The sequence below is a fragment of the Colobus angolensis genome, unplaced genomic scaffold, assembly GCF_000951035.1.
Source record: "Colobus angolensis palliatus isolate OR3802 unplaced genomic scaffold, Cang.pa_1.0 Scaffold301, whole genome shotgun sequence".
NCBI classification, from domain to species: domain Eukaryota; kingdom Metazoa; phylum Chordata; class Mammalia; order Primates; family Cercopithecidae; genus Colobus; species Colobus angolensis.
The window spans coordinates 3,677,649-3,702,419 of record NW_012116278.1 but is presented as its reverse complement, the minus strand read 5'-3'; the positions used below and the strand labels follow the sequence as shown (position 1 = coordinate 3,702,419).

Genomic DNA, 24,771 nt, shown 5'->3' with positions numbered 1-24,771 from the left:
TCACGAGGTCAGGAGATCGAGACCATCCTGGCTAACACGGTGAAACCCCGTCTCTACTAAAAATACAAAAACTAGCCGGGCGAGGTGGCGGCGCCTGTAGTCCCAGCTACTCCAGAGGCTGAGGCAGGAGAATGGCCGTAAACCAGGGAGGCGGAGCTTGCAGTGAGCTGAGATCAGGCCACTGCACTCCAGCCCGGGCGACAGAGCGAGACTCCGCCTCAAAAAAAAAAACAAAAAAAAACAAAAGAAGGACATGTGAGGGTGTGGGGTGCTGGGGAGGATTCTCCAAGGGCCACAGCACCTCCTGGCTGAGAAAGGGAAGGAGGTCAGCTTAGAGGCTCTCAGCTTGGAGTCCTCCTGGCTTTGTCATTTCCTTGCACCTGGCCTTGGGTGAATCACTTAACCTCTGGAGCTTCAGTTTTCCTGTCTATAAAATGAGCGTGAAATGTCAAGCACCATGCACATCTGTATGACCGTGATTGCGATTCCGCTCATTCCTTTATGCTTACAATGGGAAGATACTGGATTTGGAAGTCCGACCTCCCCATTTGACAGATGTGGAAAACTGATGGCAGAGAGGGGAAAGCTGTGGTCCAAACTCCAGGCCAGACTCAGGAAAGTCCCTGGAGCCTGTGGTCAGGAATAAGGAGAGTTCAGCTCTGAAAGACCCCACCAGGTGCCTGTGTGGAGGATGACATGGAGGGAGGGGCCCTGGAGGGAGATGGGACAAGTAACCACCTTGGTGTCTGTCTATCTGCAGGGAGAACTGGGCCTGCCAGGCCCCCCTGGAGTCCCCGGCCTCATTGTAAGTACACCGATGCCTGGGGCAGCGGGTGGGTGTTGGGGAGACTCAGGGTGGAGCCAGCGTGTGGGGAGCCAGGAGCAGGCCCTGCAGGGGAGGTTGAAAAGGCCCCTTTCTCATCAAACCTCCGGAGGGATGGGAGGGCCAGGAGAGACCAACCTGGGTGGGGAAGGTGAGTGGGGGAGGGGGGGACGGGCTGAGGGAGGAGAGCCCTGCTGTGTGGCCTCAGGTGGATCACCTGCCTTCTCTGAGCCTGTTTCCTTATTAGTTAAATGAGATGAGCGCTTGGAACACAAGATTGCCAAAGCACTTTCACAGCTGCTGCGTGCATGGCCATTGCTCTGCAAGGAGGTGTGGGCAAGTGGTGGTGGCGTACTTATTTGACAGGTGAGGTGTTCCAGGTCCAGAGGGAGGAGGTAGCCGGCAGGGTGGTCTTTTGCACTTTTTTCCTCCAAGTGGACTTCGGAGCCAGACCACCTAAGTTCAAGTCACAGGCCCGCCACATCCTGGTTGTGTGACCTGGGCCAAGCCACTTACCCTCTCTGGGCCTAGTTTCCTCATCTGTGAAATAGAGGTGATAGCGGAATCATTCTGGAGTGGCCGTAAGGATTAAAGGAGGCATCACATGTGTAGTCCTTGGCATAGGATCTGGCACCCAGTAAGTGCTAGTGGAAAATATTGTTATAATAATTCTTGTTATTACCTCCTGAAATGCCCAGGGCTGACAGAGCCTAAACACAAGGAGGTGGGAGGCGATCTGACCTGACTCCATCCAGGTGGCGTAGGCCTGGAGGAGTGGTCCTAGCCAAAGCCAGGGCCCCTGCTGGGCTTTCAGTGGAGTGAGTGTTAACCTTGTGCCCAGCTCCAGGGGCCAGTGAGAGGTCAGAGCCTGGGAAATGACACTCCAAGTGTTCCCATAGTCTGATGCCCCCTCCTCCCTGTCCATTGGGTCATTCCTCATGGGGTTTGAGTCTGGGGGCCCGTGGAGGGACACAGGTAAACTATCTGCTAGCTTGACAAACGAGCTTCCAGCTTTACTACTCCAGCAACTGTACTGAGAAATTCTGCTCAGGGAAAGGCTGGAGGAGGCCCCTGAGGTAGGCAGGGGACCCCGTCGCTCAGGGGAGGCCAGTCCTGGGAAGATGGTTCAAATGTCCCCATGGCCACCTGTGCCTGCTCAGGTGAGTGGGAGCAGAACCTGGGTGGGGTGGGCAGAAGGTGAGAGCCCTCTGTGTCTGAATCCTGGCTTTGCTACCTCCTGACTGAACTTCACCTTGGCCTCACTTCCCTGAGCCTTGGGGATCCCCTCTGTGAAATGGGATCATTGTATCCACTCTTATCAGAACCACAGAAACACACAGTCCATTCCAGTCCAGTGGCTCAGAGGACAGTTTCTGGAACCAGACTGCCTAGGTTCAAATCTCCTAGCTCTACCACTCATTTAATCACAATCCAGAGCAAAATTTTTAACCACCCTATGCCTCGGTTTCTTCATTTGTAAATGGGAACAATATTGGTACATAACTTGGAGGATTGTTGTGAGTGAGGATGTAGATAAGTTAATATGTAAAGTGCCAAGTATATAGCAAGCACTCAAGAAGTACTAGTTATGATAATAATAGCTATTGTTGGTGTTATTATATTACATACACACGTGATATTTTACAACTGGTAGCAGCTATCTAGGTTACTGACTTGAGAAAAATTTCACAGTCACATTGGAACTTGGTGGGAGAGAGTGCTGCAATTGATGAGTGATGTCTGCCTTGGCTGGGGTTGAGGAAGTGTCAACACATGAGTCATAAATTTGTCATCCCTGATGTCCATTCAGTAGGACTTTGCTGAGCACCTTCTTTGGCACAAGGCATTGACCTAAATGCTCTGGAAAAAGAAATACCTGCCATGGGAATTCGAGAACTCTCTAGAAGTCTTCTAATCTGACTCTCTCTAAGCCCAACAGGAATCCCTTCTGGAGCATCTTGGTCATATGGTGATTAAACTCCAAATCGAACACCGCCAGTGTAAAAAGTCCCTCCCTCTCTGGGAGCCTAGTCCATTCTACACAGCTCTCATTGTTCAGTGTTTTCCTGTGGATCGAACCCAAGTCGTCCTCACTGTCCCTGAGTGAGGCTGTTTGAGGTGTAAAATGGTCTTTGTCTGTGCTTCCCAGGGCTCCTTCTAAACAATTCCAATCCCAAAGCCTTTCTGAAGGGATGTTCACATATCCTGTCTGTCATCCTTGGCACATGTTCCTATTTGTCATCATCCCAGCGTTCACTAGGTTGGGTCCTGAGAGGAGCAAGAATATTGCTTAGTGGAATAAACACAGATTCTGGGGTTTTGGACTATAGCATCGTAGCCCTCCTGGTTCTATCTTTTTTGAGACAGGGTCTCACTGTGTCTCCCAGACTGGAGTTCAGTGGTGTGGTCTTGGCTCACTGCAACCTCTGCCTCTCGGGCTCAAGTGATCCTCCCACCTTAGCCTCCCAAGTAGCTGGGACAACAGGTGTGTACCATGACGCCCAGCTAATTTTAGCATTTTCTTTTTGTAGAGACAGGATTTTGCCACATTGTCCAGGCTGGTCTCCAACTCCTGGGCTCAAGCGATCTGCCCGCCTCAACCTCCCAAAGTGCTGGGACCTCCTGGTTCTTTACAAAGTTCATTCTTACCTGCACTCTCTGCTGCACTCCACTGTTAGGGTTGCCAGATAAAATATGACACCTAGTTAAATTTGAATGTCAGATGCAATATTTAGAACGCATTTATAGTAAAATGTCACTCATTATTTATCTGACATTCAAATTTCACCGTTCCTGTCATTTTAATTGTTCAGTCTGGAAACACTATTTGCAGTGTCTGTTAGGAGAAACCCTTTCAGCAAATGGGAAAACTGAGGCCCTTGGTCAAGGTCACATACCTGGCAGGTGAGGATGGAGGCCATGAATCTCAAGTCCTAGTCCAGGGCACTCCTGTTTTTGCTTCTGAGCAGCCTGTGCTGGGGGCAGAGCCCTGGGCCTTTTCTGCATTTCATGGTACCCCCTTTGCCCGGAGCTGATTTGTTCTGCCTCGTGGTCCCTTCATGCTGTGTGTTTTTTTGGCCACTTTCAGCCTCCTTCCTCAGTTTTTAGATTCTTTTCACTGCCAAGATGAAGTGTCCTCTCTCCTGTGACTGTGGGGTCACAGGGCTGGGCCTGAGCCCATCAGATCACCTCTGCTCCCCGAGCAAATGCCTCCTTCCACCCTGGATTTTTGGGAACAGCAGCTTCTGTGCCTGGGGGAAAAAACTGTCTCCCCAAAGAGCTGGAAAGGAAAGGAATTTTCTAACCAGGAGTTAAAGAGGAAGAGGGATTGTGAGTCACCTACGGTTTTCCAGAGGATGTGGGTTTTTAGCTGAGCAAATGGGAATTCCACGTATTGATAATCATTTTAGTGGAAATTCAGATTTATTCAATGCCTCTGTCTAGTCAGTTGAAGCAATTTGCATGCAGACTGAGGCCAAACCTTCCTTCCGTCCCCCGGGTCCTTGCAGCCGGGAGGAAGGGCGTGAGAGGACAAACTAACATTTATTAAGCGTCTGTCTGCTATGTGTGCATCGCATGCACTGGGCTGGGGAGGCCTTGCGAAGCCGAGGTCACCAGTTAGAGAGTGGAAGTGTCGGGCTTATCACCTGGGTCCATATGCCTCAATTCCAATAAGCCACCGGTGGCTCCCTGCAGCCTCAGAGGTGAGAGGGCCTCCACACAGCCCTCTTTGAGTAACTGAAACCCTTTGGCAGGCCCTCAAGAAAACTGTGCCTGATTCCAGAAACTGCTCAACAAAGACGATTTCTGTCCTTTCTATTCAGAGTGACACAGAGGAAATGTTGGCTCCTCCACAATTTAATGAGACCCAAAGAACATGTGATCTGGCCACAAACCCAGCATATGAGGGGCAATGGATTTGTCCACCTTATTCTGCCACTAAACGATCACCTGGCTTTGTTTCCTTGTTTATAAAGCAAAGTTAGATACCCCACCACCTGGTGTGCAACAAACCCTCTTGTGCCCAACCCTGTGCCAAGTTTTTAATTGTCACAACAGCCCTCTGAGGGTAGGAAGTGGGGCCACCGATTTACACTTCAGGAAACTGAGCCTCAGAGAGGGTGAAGCACCTACCCAAGGTCACACAGCCCATCAGCTGGACCTGGCCTGTCACAGCTCACACTCTCCACTGCTGCACCACATCCCCAGCTCCTCAAGACTTCTGTGCTGAACAGAGATAGCGGGTGTGTGACAGCATGGACTGGGCAGTGCCAGGGCTGTTCTCGTGTGAGAGATGGTGCTTAGTAAGACCACACAGCAGCCAGAACTGGCCACAGCTCCAGCTCCCTGTCCCTAACCCACCTGGCATTGTTGGCCTTCAAAGGCAGTCCTCAGAGGGATTGTAAGTGAGCACGTTTAGCTTTCTTTTTCACCATCATTAAGTCACTTTTACCAAGCACCTCCTCAGAGCTGTACCCCGTGCTGGGCACTGGAATCACAGAGGTGAGGTCCTCAGAGCAGGCACCTGCCCCTGGTCTGGAGGCAGCACAGGCGGTGGCCCTATAGGCACATGCAGAAAGGATGGTCGGTGTCAAGGGCCCTGAGCGAGAGGCATGGGGCTCTGAGGCCTGACAGCAGGGGCATGACCTGGTCTTGGGGTCAGGGAAGTGATGTTAGCGCTGGAGGCCCAAGGACAAATGGGCATGAACAATGCCAGTGGAGGGCACGGCACTCCGGGAATAGGAAACAGCTTGAGCCAGGGTTGGGGAGATACGTCAGTGGCTAAGTATGTCACAGCTAAGGAGGAAGAGCAGGGCAGGAAGGTGAGATGTGTGAGCAACCGTCATGAAGGATGGGCACCGGACGTTCCCCACGTTAGCCTCCGGGGGTCCACTGGCTGGCAGTCAGGGGAGCACAACTCCGTTTTTCCGAGTCTCCATTCTGACCTGATGCCCTGTCTCAGGTGAGACATAGCAACAGGAAAGGCAGCCTTGAGTGGTTTTGTTTATTTTTTTTGATCAACAGCCAACTCAGACCTTGTGAGCATGGACTGTGGGGTCAGACAGACAGACAGATGGATGGACAGACCTAGGTTCCGGTCCTGCCTCTGCCCCCTGCTTATCGCTCGATCTCAGGCAGGTTATGTCACCTGTCCTTAAGCCTCAGTTTTCCCATCTGTAAAATGGAGTGGGACTGACAATGGTGCTTACCTCCTGGGGATACTGTGAGCAGCTGGTGAGCGTCCAAGCCACCAGCATCGTCCCTGGCGTGGCAAAGGTGCCCAGAGTGACATTTAGCTATTGTTAAGGAGGGTTCCAAGTGGGTAGCGTGCATCCGGCACACAGTGGGCGTTCTTTAAATGGTGACAGACAGGGCTGATTGTGTTGTTGGTGGGAGTCAGTGAGACGAAGGGCACAGTGTGGCGTGCGGTGTCTGGGAGCTTAGAGAAAAGTGGAAACAGGATCCAAATTAAGGGCCTTACTCATTATTCCTTCTCATGGGGACATGACATTCTGAGTGGCTCTGGCCAAGCTGGTCTGGAGGGCGTCTGGTACACAGGAGCTGGCTGCTCTGCAAGCTGCCCTCGGGGGATGCTGGCCTGGAGTTTTCTTTGTTCCTCCCGGAAATGCTTTTGTAGCCCAATGTGGGGGTCCCACCAACACAGGGGGACCTGCCATATGCAAGCTGGCACCTTCTCCGGGTGTGGCCTGCAGGCAGGGATCTCTCTTGCCAGATTCCTTCTCCCCTAGGGTTGGATGCCCGCACGAGGTCCCTGCCCCCACCACACACAGACCCCTTCGGAGAGGTCTGCTGAAGCAGCGAGCGGGACCTGGGGAATGGGGTGTTGTGCTGTGACTCCCTGAGGACCCACACAGGTGACCATCCGGCCTGCACTGAATTCAGTCCCACACAACAAGCCACTTCAGGCCTGGAGGGAGGAAGAAAGAGCCTGTGTTCCCGAGCTGCTGGCGGCCCCTCTGCCTGCCACCCTGCCTGGCCCCCAGCAGAGCAGGACTCCTCCCACAGAGCCCGCTCTGTTTATTTGTGCATCAGGGGGAACTCTGGGCTGGCCACCCTGGCTACCTTCGTCCAGGAAAGGAGAGAAGCAGCAGCCAGAGGGACCTGTGGACATGCAGCTCTCTGCAGAGAGAGCTGGCCTCCCTTCCAATCCGGCTTCTCTCCCTCCTCTCCAGAGACCACCTCAGAATAGCCTAGAAGCTCTGGAGACAGGCTGCCTAGTGTGAATCCCAGAGGTGCCCTGGCTCTGTGGTTTCGCTGGAGCCCTAAATTCTCAGAGCCTCAGTTTCCTCATCTATGAAATGGGGACAGTAGTAGACTGATCTCAAAGGGCTGTGGCGAGGAATTACTGGGTTAAGGCAGGTCAAGTGCTTAGCACAGTGCTGGCAACTGGCATTTGCTTATTATTAACACCCGTTAAACTGAACCCTCACTTTCTCAGTGAGATTATTTGATGGGACCTGAAAGCAGAATTTCTTTCTTTTTCTTTTCTTTTCTTTTTTTTAAAGATAGGGTATCTTTCTGTTGCCCAGGCTGGAGTTCAGTGACGCTATGATAGCTCTCTGTAATCTTGAACTCCTGGGCTCAAGAGATCTACCTGCTTCAGCCTCCTAAGTAGCTGGTACCACAGGCATGCATCACCATGCCCAGTAATTTTTAAATATTTTCTGTAGAGATTGAGTCTCCCTATGTTGCCCAGGCTGGTCTTGAACTCCTGGCCTCAAGTAATCCTCCTACCTAGGCCTCCCAAAGTGCTGGGATTATAGGCGTGAACCACGACGCCACGCTGGGCCTGAAAGCAGAATTTCTTAGCAAAGGCTTAGCTGGGAGGTTTTGTCTAATCCAATCAAATGAGAATCCTACAGTCCAGAAAGGGGAAGCGTTTGCCCAAGATCACACAGGCCAGGAAGCGCCAAGGCCAGACTCCTGTTGCTCTGGGGTTGGGAGAGTGAGAATCGGCATCATCTCAGGCAGGCTGAGCTGCTGTCTGCAAACTCCACGCAGTCTGTCTGTCTGTCTGTCTCTCTCTCTCTCTCCTCGGGGGCATTCCATCGCATAGTCCCCTTGGCCCTTCCTGCAGGAGCCAGGCAGGAATGTGATTTTTCATTCTCTGCCTGGCCTCCCTCCGAGACGTCTCCAGGCAGCTCAGACAAGAACTCCAGTTCCCATTCTTGAGCCTGGCGACCTGGGGCAGCCTTTGTTCCTCCAGTGCTTCAGAGCTGTGCCCCCACCTCAGAGCACTTGCCAGGGACCTCCACAGAGCCTGATCAGGTAGTGGGAAACAGAGGCCCAGAGAGGTCAGGCATGTTGAAACCACACAGCAGCCAGACGCTCATATCCGTCACGGAGGATGGACAAGGGAGAGAAGAGGGTATTTTCAGGGTCTGCCTTTCTCTGAGTGCGGACTTAATGTTATGGTTGTGGCTGAGAGAGTGATGGAGTGGGCGGAAGTGAGATTTGAGGGGGAAAGCGCAGGCTGGTTAAGAGAAAAGTCAGCCGCTTCTTCACTCTGTACCAGGATTCCTGGACTTTGGCACTACTGACATTTAGGCTGGATGGTTATTCGTGGTGGGGCTGTTCTGTGCACTGCAGGATGCTGAGCTGCATCCCTGGCCTCTGCCTACCAGATGCCAATAGCACCTCTTAAGTTATGACAACCAAAAATGCCTCCAGACATTGCCAAGTATTTACATGTTAAATCAGTTACTCCTGGAAATAAGGCTGGCAGGTAGACAGTACTGTATGTCCTCACTTGTCACATGAGGAAACCGAGGCATGGAGACATCAAGTACCCCTAGTTCACACAATGAATGAGTCCCAGAGGAGAGTGGGACCCAGTGGTCTGCTGTCCACTGGGTGGACAGAGAATGAAAAATCACATTCCTGCCTGGCTCCTGCTGGAAGGGCCACGGGGCCTGTGCAGTGGAATGCCCCTGGGGAGAAAGACAGAGGGACGGTGTGGAGTTTGCAGGAGTTTGCAAATGGCAGCTCAGCCTGGTTGAGTGCTTTCCAGAGTCTTCCTTGCAGAGGAAGGAAGGAAGGCTGTGGAAAGGCCAGGAGGGGCATCATCGGGACAGCACTCAGCCAGGCTGAGCTGTCATCTGCAAACTCCACAGTCGTGAAGGAACCTTGGCTTTCCAGGTCTGGGAACTCCATTTTTCTCATTTTGGACGGACTGATCTGATCTGAAGCTCCAACCTGTGGTCCAGGATCCACCAGCTGGTTGTAGTGTCCCACAGGGTCCATCGCCAACTCTGGGATTTCTGGGACCAACAGCCTCACTCCTTACTTGCTGCCCTCCTCAGAGATAGCCAAGCCTCTGGGAAGCAGGAGGTGCCTCCCCTCATGTAGCCGGAGGAGTCAGAACTCCCATTTATGCCTTCTTTAACTCTTACAGCAGCTCTGGGGGGACAGATAGAGAGAGCCTGAGGGTCCAAAATAGTCCAATGAAAAGCCCTTTGTCCCTGATCCGGGGTAAAGAATCAGATAGAGGAAATGGAAAGGAATATGGAAATGGAATAAAAGAATATGGAAAGGAATGGGGACAGGGAAGGGGCAGCAATCTAGAAATGAGCTTGGGCAAGGATCTTTATGAAGTTTATTCCAGCACTTTAGTGGAGGTCTCCAGATGAAGAACATTCCAGATTCTGAGATCAATCCTACAGAGTTGTGTCTTCAGAAGCCCAGCCCCAGGGACCTTGGGGATTGTTGCCACCACCCAGGCCAGCCTCCTGTGGGCCACTGCTTACAACACCCTCTTCTCTTTCTTCCCCTACAGGGTGACTTGGGAGTGTTGGGTCCAATTGGCTACCCAGGACCCAAGGGCATGAAGGTAAGCAAGGAACGCCCCCCAATTCAGGCCTCATCCCAAGTGGGCACCCCCGACCCATTTCATCCCAGAAGGAAGGGTGACCTTAGATGATGCTAAGGGAAGGGAGGATGGCAGGATGCTCAGAGTGCTGCTAGGAGGAAGCTGGGCAGGTCAGGAGCTGTCAGCTCTGGCCCCAGAGCCAGGCATCATCTGTATGTTATTTAGGCCAGGCATCCTCCTCGAGCTGATATGGTTCCAGGCCTCAGAGCACTGGAAGTCCAGTGGGGGACATCACCAGGGCCACAGAAACTACCATGCGAACCATGAACTCAGCCCATCCCTGAGTGGGAAGGGCGTGCAGCAGGAAGGCAGGCCAAGACTGCTAGACCACATCCCAAGGACGACCCAATTTAACCAACATGCCCTTCCCTCCCCATCAGTGCCTTCTTCCTCTGGATTTGTCTGCAGTGCTGTGGTTCACTGCCTCTTGTCATAGCTCCTTCAGTCTACACCCTTGCCCTGTGACATGGGAGTCATTTGCCCCCTTTTACAGATGTGAACACTGAGGTTGGGGGATCGAGCAGGGGGTCTGGCAGCAAGTTACGTTTAAGCCAGGGCTCCTAACTCTTGTGGCCTAGAGTTCCATCACAGCTGGCCTTGGGTCTTTGTCTTGCAGGGACTGATGGGCAGCGTGGGGGAGCCCGGACTGAAAGGTGATAAGGTGATCTGAATACTCCCTTATTGCACTGTGGTTTCTCTGCATGCCAACCCCCTCTCCGCCCGGAGGCTGCTGCTGATCTCTCGCCAGGTCCACTCCCCTGCACTCTTCCTGCCTCTCCTCTGGCCTCCCCTAAATCTGTGCTCCCCAGCTTCTTCCTAGTCACACTGAGGGGGACTCAGGCAGATAGTTCTGGGAACCCGAAAACCTCAGCAGATAGTGCATAAGCAGCTGTTGCAGCAAGTGGGGCAGGTATGTCAAGACAGGGCTCTGAATCCAGAGAGCAGAGCTGAGGCCAGCATCTGTGCTTTGAAGGCAAAGCCGCAGAGCAAGGAGTGTGGCAGTGAGGGCACAGGAGGAAACAAATCTACATAGACCACCTTGGCGTGAAATTAGGAACCCAACCCCAGAGAGCGTGCCGGCTGGAAATGCAACTCTGAGCCCCTGACCCGCTTCTCCTGCTGCCATGGGGGTGGCTACCCTTGCCATGTATCTTGTGTACAGCACTGCTGCTGAGCTCTTCCTATCTCACCCTGTGCCACACCAGAGTTGGAAGTGGGAAGACAGGCCCTGGGGGCCCAGAGTGAAGCAGCATCTGAAAACCAGAGACACAGGGCCCAGCACTTGTGCCCTGCTCTGTGGCTGTCTTCCTGCCCAGCCTCTTCAGACCCTTGGCAAACCAGGACCCCCAAAGGGGGTGCAGGAGGGGTTCAGGACAACATTCCAAGTATCCATGAGACATCTGAAGGACCGACTGCTGCTCAGTCCCTCCTGTGGTCAGTTGACACCACACCCTCTTCTCTTTGACCCTTCACCTTCTCCATGACCTTCACCCTTCTCTATGACCCTACACCTGAGTCATAAGGTCAGGTGCCATGCTGGGTACCATCTGAGTGCACCACATGGATCCACCCATTAATCCTCCTACCCACTGTGAAATAAGAAGCTTGCTTGGGCTGGGCATGGTGGCTCACGTCTGTTATCCCGGCACTTTGGGAGGCCGAGGCGGGCAGCTCACAAGGTCAGGAGTTTGAGACCAGTCTGGCCAACATGGTGAAACCCCATCTCCACTAAAAATACAAAAATTAGCCAGGCATGGTGGTGGGCGCCTGTAATCCCAGTTACTTGGGAGGCTGAGGCAGGAGAATCACTTGAACCTGGGAGGCAGAGATTGCAGTGAGCCAAGATTGCACCACTGCACTCCAGCCTGGGCAACAGAGCAAGACTCCGTTTCAAAAAAATAAGCTTCCCTGAGGCCACACAGCCGGTAAGTAGAGAGTCACCTGGCTCCAGAGACCTCAACTGTTAAGCAGAACTAAGGTCAGAAGGTCAGAGCTAGTGAGACTCTGGGAAGTTCACATTTCACAGTGCCTACGTCTCACAGCTGGAGAAACCAAGACCCAGAGAGAGAAAGAGATTTGCCGGCCCCTGGACTTTTAGAACATTAGAATTGCTGGGTGAAAATGGACATATCCAGATTGTATTATGCAAGCCTATCCCTGGGTAGCCAGCTGGGTGCAATGCCAACCCCAGTCCTTTTTCTACCTGTTTCTACCTCTTCCATCTCCTCCTGCCATGCCCAAGCCTCCAGGCACAACCCACCTCTGCCCGCCCCTTGCCCTGCTGTCTGCTACACCCCTCTGCCAGAGCCCTCCCTCTTTGAAGGGGCTTTCTGATGGAGACGGGGGGGTTCCCCACACCTACCTGTTTATCCCAAGGTTTGAGACATCAGCGCTCTGGAAATGTTGAAGTCATGAACGAGAGAGAAAGGAAGCCGGGGAAAATGAGAGTGTAGGCAGTGAGCTTTTTATAGGCCCCTTTGCGGAGCTGGTCTCAGCTCAGTGTTGCTTCAGGAACATGGAAATAAATGTGTTACATGGAACTCGGCTGGCTTGCTGATGGGAGTTGCCTGGGACATTTAGAGAGGTGAAAACTCTGGAAAAAAAAAAAGGAGGAGGAAATTATTTTCATGCCCATAGTTTTTAAGAAAATCAAATGTCTTTAGGGGAGAAAAGAGAGCGGGGGCAGAAAGAAACCCCTTTTCCTTTGGTGGGGAGGAGCCTTAAGGCTGTGTTCCAATCAGCCACGCACACATCCGTGTCCCCTGGCCCTACCCTGGGATGACAGAGCCATCCCTTCATGTTCCAAGGTTGCTCCTGCCTCAAATCCCAGATTTTCCATGACCCATCCTGGACTCAGTCCCACTTACAACCGCTTGGCTCCCTCTCTCAGCCTGGAGGAGCATTCTGGAAGCAAAGCTCCTGCTCCGAGCCCAGCTCCCTCCAAATTCATTGTTCTGATTTCCTAGGTGCCTTTTAAACTTTCCTTGTTTTTCTATTTTCACTCTTTTTTTTCACCCCTTCACTCCTCTCTTGGACATTAAAAAAAAAAAAAAAAAGTCCTGTGGTTCCCCAAACACCAGGATGTTGTACAGGATTTTCCAAATTGGAAAAAACAAAGTAAGTTCAAAAAAACAATTTTTTTTTTTTTTCAAATTCTGACTTTTGTTCTACTAAGGAAGTTCTTTCGTTAGGTCATGGCCTTACCCATGTGTGGGTTTTCTAAGGGTCTCCATTTTCCCGGGTTTTTCTCCCCATTCTTTCTCCTGCTCCCAAGGTTGTAAATGTGTTTTGAATCCTGGGGCCGACAGAGTGTCAGTAATGTCCAAGGTGGAGGGCTGAATAGGGTGAGGTGAGGGCCGTGTGAGGTGGTTCCTGCCCTAAGGGGAAGCAGCTCCCAATCTGGACTGCCCGTTCAGAACATGGCTAAAAACAGGGAGGGAGGAGAAGAGGCCTCCAGCAGCCAGAATCAGTGTCACTAAGCCTGTGCAGTACATCGTGTTAGAAGACAAAACACCCAGACTTAAGTCAAGACCAATTTACTCGCTGTTTACACATAGTCTTGACAAGTCAGGAAATCTGATTTCCCATGCTATAGCTGATTAAAATAGTTAATTAGAAGTAGATTGGCCGGGCATAGTGGCTCACGCCTGTAATCCCAGCATTTTGGGAGGCTGAGGCGGGTGGATCATCTGAGTCCAGGAGTTCAAGACCAGCTTGGGCAACATGGTGAAACCCCATCTTTACTAAAAATTAAAAAATGAATAAAATAAAAATTAGCTGGGCGTGGTGGCATGCGCCTGTAGTCCCAGCTACTGGGGAGGCTGAGGTAGGAGAATCACCTGAGTCCAGGAGGTCGAAGCTGCAGAGAGCCAAGATCGCACCACTGCTCTCCAAACTGGTCAACCAGAGTGAGACTCCATCTCAAAAAAAAAAAAATAGACCAAAGCTGCTTGCTAGCACAGAAACCCCCACAGGAGGAGGAAGTGACAGCTCAGTCTGATGGTGAAAAATATCAAACAGCAGACACAAACACTCTGAAGCCACATTGGTGTGAGGCCCTTGCACACGCTGCCCTCACCCCTGTGTGACAATACCAGTTGATGATGAAGAGGCTGAAGGATCAAACACTTCATTTGCTCTGCGTCAGTTCTCCAGCCAAGGCCAGTTGCCACTGGGCAGTGGGCAGCTTAGCTTCTGTTAGTGGCATTTCCAGCCATCCCAGCAGCCCCAGGCAAGTTTGCACATCGGCCAGCTCACCTCCCCCCGCCACCGCCTGCTTTCCTCGCCAGGGGCCCGTCCTTTCCTTTCACAAGGCTGCTGCTGGCCGGATCCGACTTGGGAAACAGCCTCGGCACAGCTGTACCTCGCCAGGGGGTCTGTGGGGGAGGCTTCCAGAGCCCACGTGGTCTCCATTGTAACCTTCTTTGCTGGTGTGTACTTAGGGTGAACAAGGGGTTCCAGGTGTGTCAGGAGATCCCGGATTCCAAGGAGACAAGGTAATTGCATCAGATTTTCCCCTCCCCCTGCCCCTGCCCCTGCCTTGCTGTTCCCCTGGTCCTGGCTTCCTTCCTAGGGCCCATCATGAGCCAGGACCCACCTGTGAGACGGCTGCCTTTGAAATAATCCAGTCTTCTCCATCCTTGATCCACTTGTCATCTCTTCCTTCGACTTTACAGTGACCTTTTAACTTATTTCTGGACCCCAGCCTCTTGCTTTCTCTTTCTTCCTTACTGCTACCCAGTTGTTCTTCTGAGGGCAAAGCGGTGCTCTCCGCTCACACACCATCCATGGCTCCCTATTGCTCTCAGAATGGCACCCTGGCTCCCTAACCAGACATCAGGACCCCAGTGAGTGCATCTCTCTGATACACTCCTGCTGTCCCCTTTACAGCCCTGCACTCCAGCCCCACCGAACCGCCTGCTGTGCGCCTCTGTACACACACACAGACTGCTACCCGCCCAGGACCCCCTCCACCCAGCCCCTCCACACCACCCTGCTCAGAGGCCATTTCCCCACCTGCTCAGAAAGTGGCCATTTCCCTCTCTAAGTGCCCTGGGAGGCATGTCCTCCCCTCACTGGTGGTGCCACCTTTCTCCTCTGATTTTGGGTGACTTGTGCTGAGTCCCCACCGGACAGTGAGTTCCCTGAGAACAAGGCTCCAGACTGCCCTGATGGAGCTCAGCTCAGGGTCCTGCCCTTGATCATGAATATTTAGGATAAGCTAACTGGCCTTACAAAATGACATATTGACTACGGGATCAAACTGAGGTGGCCTTGACTTCCAGAGTACAGCTGTGGGCCTGCTGAGACTTGCTCCCCTTTGCCTGTGTCTGGCATCATGTGGCCACATCTGGAACTCTCCCGGCCAGTCAATGAGGCCCAGATGTTGGCCAGCTCTCCCTCTTCCTCTTCCCTCCCTCCTCACTGGCCTGTCCTGACCCAGCCTTGGTATCTCCGGGTTGTGAACCACAGCAGGCCTGGCTCTTCCCCTACTGAACCCAGTCTTCAGAGTTCCCCAGGCATCAGAGGCACTGCAGAGCCTGCATGCAGCCTCAGGGTCCCTGATTCTTCCTGGTGAGGACAGGGGCTGCTGTTTCTCATTAGCATTTCCTGGGGCCCAGCCTATAGGGGTGTCAGGCAGGTGTGATCCAAGTCGAGTCCGCAGCAGGGAAAGGAAGGAAGGAGCTCATCCTCCTCCAAGGCGGGCATTCTCTGGGCCTGGGACCAGCAGGAGGACTGGGCGGCTGTTCACCTGGCCATTTCTCTTCCTCACTAACCCCAGCCTGCTCTGGATCTCTTCCAGGGGAGCCAGGGGTTGCCAGGGTTCCCCGGCGCACGGGGGAAGCCAGGGCCTCTGGTAAGTACCTGCTCCTCCAGCGCCCTCAAATCTCACACTCTCTGACTGATCATGGAACGTGGCTGGGGACACCTTCACCTCGAAGACCTCATTTCCTCCTGCAGCAGAGCTCCTGGGGGCAAGCAGGGCAGGGCAGGGCAAGAATGGGATCTGCTCATTTCACAGATGAGGACACTGTGAGAGGCTCAGTAACTCACCCAGCTTCAGAGGCAGGCCTCATTCGCCGACAAAACCCTGATGAGGATCTGGGGTTCCTGATGCCTTGTAAGCAATAGTGATGTTGTCAATAACAGCAGTGGCTGTCATTTATTGAGTGTCGCTGTGTGTCTTTCTGAACTTTGTTTCTTTGAAGGCTGCCAACTACCCCAGGAGTTAGGGAATTAATATTGCTCCCATTTTGCAGATGGGCAAACTAAGATTCCGAAGGTTGAAGTGACTTGCCCAGGGACCCACGGTTAGTAAGTGCAGGAGGTAGAGTTTGAATGGTAGCTCCTTCTAGTTGTCCAGGCAGATTTTATGCACATGCTTCTGAACTTTCCAACTACTCACAGCCAGGGGGGTAACGCAGGGGGTTCATGGAAGGTGGAGCCCTCACCCCTGCCTCCCTGCAACCTTTTCTCTTCCACAGGGCAAAGTTGGAGACAAAGGATCCATTGGGTTTCCCGGGCCCCCTGGACCCGAGGTATGTGATGCCCCATTTCTCTGTGTCTGGCTGCAGCTGGGACTCGGTCTCGTCTCTGGGAAACTGAGGCCCAGAGACGGGGAAAGACTTGCTTTAGGTCATGCAGGATATGAGAGATGAGGCTGAGAGGAGAAATTCCTAGATCAGCAATCATTTATTTTCCCTTTCTGCTCTTCTGCTCTTACCCAGGGGCTCTCAAAAGTCAACAGGGACAAAAAGCTGGCCTCAGAGTCCTCTGCCAACTTTGTGGCCACCGCAGCTTTGTGATTCATGAAAGCCCTCTGTGCGCCACTGTCTGGGTCCCTCACAGGAGCTTCCCACATTCTCCACTTAGAGTTCCCTCTCCAAGCCCTGGAACTTTCCTAACCACCCACAGCCACTCTGGAACGATTCAGGGCTCAGAGCTTCCCAGTATGGGGAGCAAGAGGTAAATGAAAATTCGGACTTTTGAATGAAGAATGAGAAATAAGGATAGATTTAGCAATTCACATAATAACTCTAGTTGAGTAAGGAGAGACCCTGAGGGTTTCCGATATGTGTGATCATTGGCACAGGTAGGCTACACCTGAATGATCAACTCGGAATTCACACGTAATGGAGCGAAGCAAGCTGGCCAGGTTCTCTTTACCCCCACTCTCTTTAGCATACGTCTCGTGTCTAGAAAGCTGGGCTGAGCAGGAGCCAGGGCTGTTGTCCCTCTCAGGATCATCGGCACCTAGGCCAATCCCAGTTGGAGCCCCCCCACCCACAAATCACTGGCCTCCAGGTCTTGCTCACCCATGAGGTCTCTGCATCCAAGACAAAAGTGTGGCTCTGCGGATAGGCCGGACCCTTCCAAGGATCACTTCTGCTATCACTCGGATGGATGAGGAAATGTTTCCTAAAAGCTACAAGTTCTGACTTTCCACTGTGTTGACTTTGGCCACCACACAGTCCTATCTTTAGACAAATGGACTTGGCCTCTCTTCCATGGCCCCAATTCCCTCCTCTGGTCACTGGAAAAAGGCTTTTCTGAGAGTCCAGCTTTCCCAGCATTCTGGCCCATGAGGGTGGAAGGCATGCTCCCTCACATTTATTAGGCACCTCCTGGTGCCAGGAGGCTGTGTAGTGTCCTCGAGATGAGAACTTTCTGAATCACCACAGAGGCACATGATGGAGATATTACTACAACCAGTTTACAGTTGAAGAAACTGAGTCACAGAGCAGGAGAGTGGCTTCCTCAGGGTCGCTCCGCTATGTAAGAGCAAATAAGGTCTGCTTTGGCCCTCTCCTGGGTCCCTGGACAATTTAGCCATTAGCCTCTCCCATCTTTGTGTTCTGTTTTGATTGGCCGACTCCGTAGCCGGGAGATAGCTCTGCTCAGCTGAAGGCGGAAGCTGATAAGCGTGTCAGCACCCTGCCTGCTTCTTTCCCAGAGACCATGGGAGGGAGCTCCAGCTCTCCAGCACCCGGGTGAATCATCTCTCACTCATCAATGGGTCAGATACGAGTGAGCATCAGGATTTGCTCAGCATCCCGACTACCAAGTTCTCACTTAGAGATGGGCCCACCCCAGGCAGAGTTCTTTTCCCAGGGTACAGGACCCAAAATCATTTTGGATACGGTTTTTACTGAGCACTTGCAACTTTGCTGGTTCCATTTAAACTTAAGAACAGCCCTGTAAGGGAGGTGTTACAGGCACCATTTTACAAATAAGGAAGCTGAGGCCCAGAGAGGCTAAGAAACTTTCTCAGGGTCGCACAGGAGGAGGGCAGGGCTCTGGGAACCGCATAACAGGTCTCCAAATTGTGCAAAGACCACTGTGGGGAGAGGGGGTCCCTGTGCTCTGTGGGACCCTAAGGAGGAGCCCGAGGATATTGCAGGGAAGGGAGGTGATTCCGCTCCGTGCGGGAAGAACCTTCTATTGTACAGTCATCCCAGGGGAATGGCCCTCATCGGGAAGCAGGGAGCCCCCATGGGTGGAGTGGGGCAGAGTCTAACACATGTGGCCAGGATGTAGGAAGGACTTCAGCTTACAATGACTGGAGCTGACGTTAATTAAATCAGCGCTTTTCAATGCTTTCAAAGTCACAGCAAGCCCAGAAAATCATCCTCTCTGCAGGATTACTGCAGTCAAAAGACAAGACTTCTCAGGGCAAGGCATGGCTGGCTCTGGGGAGCAATGTCCCCAGACACCCATAATTCTGACCCGGTAGCAGCACCGGATTTGAGAAATAATGACCTTGAGTGTGACCTTCCGTGTCACAACCTTAATGCTTTCCTGCACCATCCGGTGTATTGTCTCAGCAACTCTCTGAGGTGTCAGGGCTGGAACCACGCACCCTGTTTTAGAACTGAGGACTGTAGGATCAAGGTGGGTAACTGACCTGCCTGGGGTCCCATCCCAGCAGGAGGAGATGGAAACCCAGTCAGTCCCCCTGCAAGCATACCTGTAGCACTCCCTTCATAGCCTCCGTGGGTGACCCTGCTCTCTGCTTCCCCTCAGGGATTCCCAGGAGACATCGGCCCCCCTGGCGACAACGGCCCAGAAGGCATGAAGGTAAGTACCTGCCCAGGGCAACTCCAGTTGGAGGAGCAGACAGCTCTGCAGAAACCACAGGCCTCAAGGGCTGGCTGTCTGGCTTGGAAGCAGGGAGTGCCTTGCCAGCCTGTGATGGAGATGGAGGTGCCGCCTCTGATTCTCCCTTTTTGTTCCCTTCTCCCCAGGGTAAGCCTGGAGCCCGAGGCCTGCCGGGACCCCGTGGGCAGCTGGGGCCCGAGGTGAGACTGTCTGGCCCCGCTCCACTGCCCATCCTGGCCTGATTGCAGCCCCCAGCCTGCCCTGTCCTGGGTACTGAAGACCTTAGCTGGGGCTGGAACCCCTTCAGCCAGGACACCACCCAGGGCTTCCCCAGACTCACCCACCAGCTCATCCTATACAGCTCTGCCCCATGCCCCTTCCAGGGACCTTCTCTGCCCTGCTGTCACCTGGCAGGGTGGCTTTCCCACACCCTCCCTCCGCTACACCCTCATCACCCTGGAGTTTTCTTTCCCAGAACTACTGCCAATGCCATGCTCACAGTAGCAGTTTATTAGGACATTAATGGGGGAGTAGGAATTATCAGCCCCATTTTACAGATGAAGCCACTGAGGCCCAGAGAGAAAAAGAGACTCAGTCGGGTCTTATGGTTAGTAGCAGGCAGGGCCGCAATGGGAACCTGGGTCTGTTTGAACCCAAAACCCATGACGTACATCCTATGCTGTCAACTCTGTGCTTCCTGGGAGTGGCCTGGGGGCACCTCCAGAATATTACATTGACTTGCACAGTTAGTTAGTGGCAGAGCATCGATCTGCTTATTTATGTGCACTTGATGAAGTGGGTTGGGAAGGGTCTCTATGGGGCTGTTGGAGCACCAGGTGGGCACTAAATGGGTGGGCCGCTGATTTTGCCCTGTGCACGAGGCCATCCTTAGCCTTCCTGTGCCCCACTTACCTTAGCTCAGGCGCCAGGCCCCCATGACACACAGCCCTGGGCTGAGGGTGCGGAAAGCCCAGATTTACCGCGACCGCAGGCGGGCATCCAGCTGACATGGATCCCTTCTTGGGCTGGCTCTGGGTCTGGCGGGGTCCCAGCGCTGGCTCTGGGAGCCACCACGTGGAGCTGCTTTCCTGGAAGCTGGGGGAAAGGAGCTGGGGAGTGGCTCTGGAGGGAGCCCCTTGGTCAGGCCTGGCATACCAGAAGGAGCCAATTCGGAGGCTCCCTGAGCCTGTGGGGGTTGGGGGGGACCAGGAGAGTCTCATGGGCCAGAAGCGGGAAAGTGGGGGAGAGGAGGGAATGGCACCAGCCACGTGCTTCTGTATACACTCACATTGCCACTCAAGATGTATGCCTGCTACTTGTTCACGTCTTCATTCATTCATTCATTCACCAAACACCCCCTAGACACTGCACCATCCCAAGTGATGTTTGGGGGTGGCTGCAAGAAAGAATAAGGCATCATTGCTGAACTCCAGGAACTCAGCTGAAGCCACTTACTATACTTGAGGATGATCTTCTCCACTCTGGGAAACTGAAACACAGCCAGGCTGAGGTCTGCCAGTGAGCAAATGGCAAAACTCAGAGCCTACATCTTTGAACTGCAGTTTGAGGCTCTGTTCCTCACAGCACACAATGGGGTTTAACTCTGATGCCCAGGACTTCCATGGAGTTGCCATTCACTGGAAGTCACTGTGTAGCCTGGCCTTTAGGCCATGGCCAGTGGAGCCTCTGCCCTGAGTGGGGCCAGGCAGGTTGGCCAGGCATGCTGTTTCTCTTTGTCCAGGAGGGCTCTCCTCCGTCCATCCCTTTCCCTCCATACAGGACAAGATCTCTGCAAGTCCAACTGGATTAACTTTCTCCTTTTTTCCTCTCTCGTGTCTCCCAATTCTAGGGAGATGAGGGACCCATGGGGCCACCAGGGGCCCCTGGCTTGGAGGTGAGTATCACTGGCCTGGGGTAGGTGGCATTCATGGGAGCTGAGCCAGCTGTGCACAGGCAGGGCAACGTGGTCAGTGCTCCAGAGGGAAGTCATCAGTGAGGGCCTTGTACTAGCCAGAGAGAGAACTAGGACAGACCCAAAGGAGAGAGCCAGGAAACTGACTGTCACTGCCCACCCCCTATATGCCAGGTGCTTCATGTCAGTATTTATTCTCCTTGATTCTCCCATGACACAGGATTGCTTTCCTTGGTTTCATTAGAGAAGAGGCAAACGAGAGTGAAGGCTTTAGCTCAACATCTCACAGCCAGGCAGTGGGGACGCCCTGCCTGGGCCCTAAGCCTGAGCCCTAAGCCTGAGCCCTCTGCACTCTTCCAAGCTGCCTTTCCGAAGTCACTTGTCCCACACCCCCTTTGATCCCAGCCATTGCATAAACCAGCAGTTCATAAAGTTTCTGGTATCCAGAGACTTTTACACTCTTAAAAATGATGGAGGACCCAAAGACCTTTGTTTGTGTGGGTTACATCTACTGAGATTAGTAATTAAAACCAAGAGACTTTAAATGTATTTATTCATTCATTGAAGATTAATCATAAGCTCATTTCCTGTTAATAAAAATAATATGTTTAGGAGAATTCACTCTATTTTCCATAGCAAAATAATTGAGTGGAAAGAGTGGCGTTGTGTTACCATTTTTGCAGATCTCTTTAATGTCTGGCTTAATAGAAGTCAGCTGGCTTTTCAGCTCTGCTTCTGCATTCAACCCACTGACAATATCGCACACCATGCAGCCTCGGGATGATGCCACTTACTTTCACGAGAGTGACAGTGACAAAGGCGAATGACATCTTAGTGTTATTAGGAAAATCATTTTGACCTCATGAACCTTCTGAAAGGGTCTCAGGGACCCCTGCAGTCCTCAGGCCACACTTTGAGGACCACTTGCATAAACCGTTCCCTTCCCTGTGCCCCCTATCATCTGCCAAGTTCCTTCCTTTCCCTCACTCCCTGAAGGCAGGTGTCATCATCCTCATTTACAACAGGAAGACCAGCCCAGGGGTGGGGGAGGCTTACCGGAGTTCATGCAGCTGGAAACCCTGCCTGCATTCCAGGACAGCTGGCCACCTGGTGGACTCAGGGTTCTATGCCCCTGGCCACCAGGGTATGTGGCTCTCTACAGCCATGGATACCCTATGCCAGGTCCTTGGGGCTCCTGGACCCCAACAATGTTGCCCTTGCCCAGCTTCTCCCACTTACCTCTCTCTCTGTTGCAGGGTCAGCCTGGCAGGAAGGGCTTTCCTGGGAGGCCCGGCCTGGATGGCGTGAAGGTAAGGGGACCTGGAGATCCTTTGGGACAAAAGGAAAGAGGGGGTCCTACATATTCAGGCCCCAATTCAAACCCCAAATCCCATGGCCAGTTGTGAAAAGGGAGAAAAAAATTGATCCCCATTTAGAACAAAGTATTGGAAAAAAATGGACGTAACCTAAGTGCCCAACTGTGGGGAATTGTTCAGGTAGGTGGGATATAGTGCAGCCACCCTAGATGGTGCTTCCGGCTGTTCTGCAAGATAGGAAGATGTCTGAATGTGGGGTGGGGGTGGTGGAGGAAACAGGTTATAAAAGGAAATGCTCAAGTGTGAGTCTGTTGCAGCAGGGGCTGGGTTGCACCGTTTCTTTTTTTTTCTTTTTTTTTTTTTTTTTTTTTTTTTTTTTTTTGAGACGGAGTTGCTCTGTTGCCCAGGCTGGAGTGCAGTGTGGAAGTGGTGCGATCTCGGCTCACTGCAACCTCCACCTCCCAGGTTCAACCGGTCCTCCTGCCTCAGCCTCCTGAGTAGCTGGGACTATAGGCGTGCACCACCACACCCAGCTAATTTTTTGTGTTTTTAGTAGAGACGGAGTTTCACCATGCTGGCGAGGTGCAGTGGCTCACACCTGTAATCCCAGCACTTTGGGAGGCTAAGGCAGGCAGATCATGAGGTCAAGAGATCGAGACCATCCTGGCCAACATGGCACCCTGTTTCTTTATGCACAGAGCAGAGGCTAGAAAGTGGACAGGGATTATCTCTGGGTGGTGGGACAATAGGAGATTTTCGTTTTCTTCTGTGGACCTCTATATTTTCCCTATTCTGCATAGTAAATAGATAGTACATATATTAATAGGGTTTTAAAAAAATATTATCAAAAAAGACGTGGCCCAAGGTGGGAGAGTAATGATCCTCAGCCCATGGGCAGCCTCAGTTAATAGTTTTCCAAGGACTCTCCTTGAGTTGGAGTTTCCCAGCCATTCTCGGCAAAAGATTGTCGGATCCAGATTACAGATGGGCAAACCCACAGGAGGTTAGGACAGAGCCGGGGGAGCCCAGGTCATCCATAGCTCCTTCCCTTCGGGGAAATGGCCCACGCATCTGTCCTGGCCCCTCTAGTTTTCATGAGGTCCGGGGAGGAACCGAAGGGGGAGGAGGCTCCACCCAGGCTTGCAGTAAGCCACATCCGTGTATGCGCCAAACTCCTGGCTAGCCCGAGCTCATGTCCTGCCGTCTGAGGTTTCGGCCTCTCTCCCTCAGATACCAGCTGGGTTTCTGTGGTGGGAGTGGTGACATCGCTTGTGTGGATTTATCCCACAGGTCTGCTGTGGGGAGACCGGGGCAGCTGTGGCCGCCTGAGGAGCAGGAGCCACCTCAGCATGGGACAAAACAGACAGACAAGGCCGAGACAGGCCACCCAATGTGAAAGTGGGACAGAGCCTTGAAGACAAATGAGTCTGATTTCCCTTCTTTATAGCTGGGGAGGCTGAGCCCAGAGCAGAGATGGGACTCACCCCAGCCACCTGTGAGCTGGTGGCAGAGCTCTGGTATGCTGAGGTCTAGGACCCTGGTGCCCTGACGTCCCATTTCCCTGCTCTTCCTGCGATAGGACAGCCTGATGCAGTGGGAATAGGCATTTCTTTTTTTTTTTTTTTTGACAGTCTCTCTCTTCTCACCTAGGCTGGAGTACAGTGGTGCAATCTTGGCTCACTGCAACCTCCACCTCCTGGGTTCAAGCAATTCTCCTGCCTCAGCCTCCCAAGTAGCTGGGATTACAGGCATGCAGCACCACACCCAGCTAATTTTTGTATTTTTAGTAGAGACGGGGTTTCTCCATGTTGGCCAGGCTGTTCTCAAACTCCTGACCTCAGGTGGTCTGCCCACCTTGGGCTCCCAAAGTGCTAGGATTACAGGCACGAGCCACCACACCTGGCTCGGAATGTGCATTTCAACCGGGCAGACCAAGGTTTCGGTTGTAGCCCTACTGCTGGCTCACTGTGTGACCTCAGGCAGGTCACTTCACCTCTCTGGGCCTCATTTTCCACCTCCACAAAATGCAGTGGGCTTCTGAAGGGCCTAGATGAGACATACACATCTGGGTGCTGAGTAAGCCAAGGCCACCTCAGAGGGAGTGGGTGACTAGAGTCATGTCTGCTTGAAGTTCTGTCCAAGTACCCCTTTGACTCTGCCCCATTTGTTGGGGGTCTCCAAGGCCACACACTGGAGATAAGGTCCCTGGTTCATCCCCACCAATGGCAGCTAAGGCCAACAGGCCTGGGACTTCCCCAGGAGGTCTAGACTTTCATCTCCCATCCTAATCCATCCTCCTTTTTGTCTCTTTGCAGGGGGAACCAGGGGATCCTGGTCGGCCGGGGCCGGTGGGAGAGCAGGTTAGTTAGCAACGGTCTCTGAATGAATGGCTCCATTTTTTGGGGCCCTTACTCTGTGCCAAGCCCTTTGCCCAGCATCCTCCAGGCACCACCTCGTGTAATTCTCAGAACAACTCCCGAGGTAGGTTCAGTCCTCTACCCCTTTGATGGATGTGGACGGTGACCCTCAGAGCGGGGAAGTCTCGAAATGAGAAAGGTGTAGATCAGAGTCATGACAGCTTTTTCTCACAGCCTGACCCTACACACAGGTTTTTGGTGCATTTGCCCAAAGAGGTTATGTGACTGCTCCCCCAGGACATTAAAACTGGAGGAGCCCTTGGCAGTTGTTGCTCGTGTTCCCATCAGCTTATAGATCAGGAAGCCAAAGGCCA

The 24,771-nt window shown here is 52.8% G+C and overlaps 1 protein-coding gene across 1 annotated transcript in view; it reads left to right on the top strand.

Moving 5' to 3' along the window:
* The window catches only part of COL27A1 (collagen, type XXVII, alpha 1), a 175,055-nt gene that overhangs the window by 83,220 nt on the left and 67,064 nt on the right, over nucleotides 1-24,771 (top strand). Inside the window, exons 18-28 of the mRNA XM_011950124.1 lie at nucleotides 761-805; nucleotides 9,621-9,674; nucleotides 10,330-10,374; nucleotides 14,156-14,209; nucleotides 15,517-15,570; nucleotides 16,199-16,252; nucleotides 18,738-18,791; nucleotides 18,959-19,012; nucleotides 20,662-20,706; nucleotides 21,981-22,034; nucleotides 24,356-24,400. Coding sequence (XP_011805514.1) covers nucleotides 761-805; nucleotides 9,621-9,674; nucleotides 10,330-10,374; nucleotides 14,156-14,209; nucleotides 15,517-15,570; nucleotides 16,199-16,252; nucleotides 18,738-18,791; nucleotides 18,959-19,012; nucleotides 20,662-20,706; nucleotides 21,981-22,034; nucleotides 24,356-24,400 — 558 coding nt within the window. The remainder of the gene's footprint in view (nucleotides 1-760; nucleotides 806-9,620; nucleotides 9,675-10,329; nucleotides 10,375-14,155; nucleotides 14,210-15,516; nucleotides 15,571-16,198; nucleotides 16,253-18,737; nucleotides 18,792-18,958; nucleotides 19,013-20,661; nucleotides 20,707-21,980; nucleotides 22,035-24,355; nucleotides 24,401-24,771) is intronic.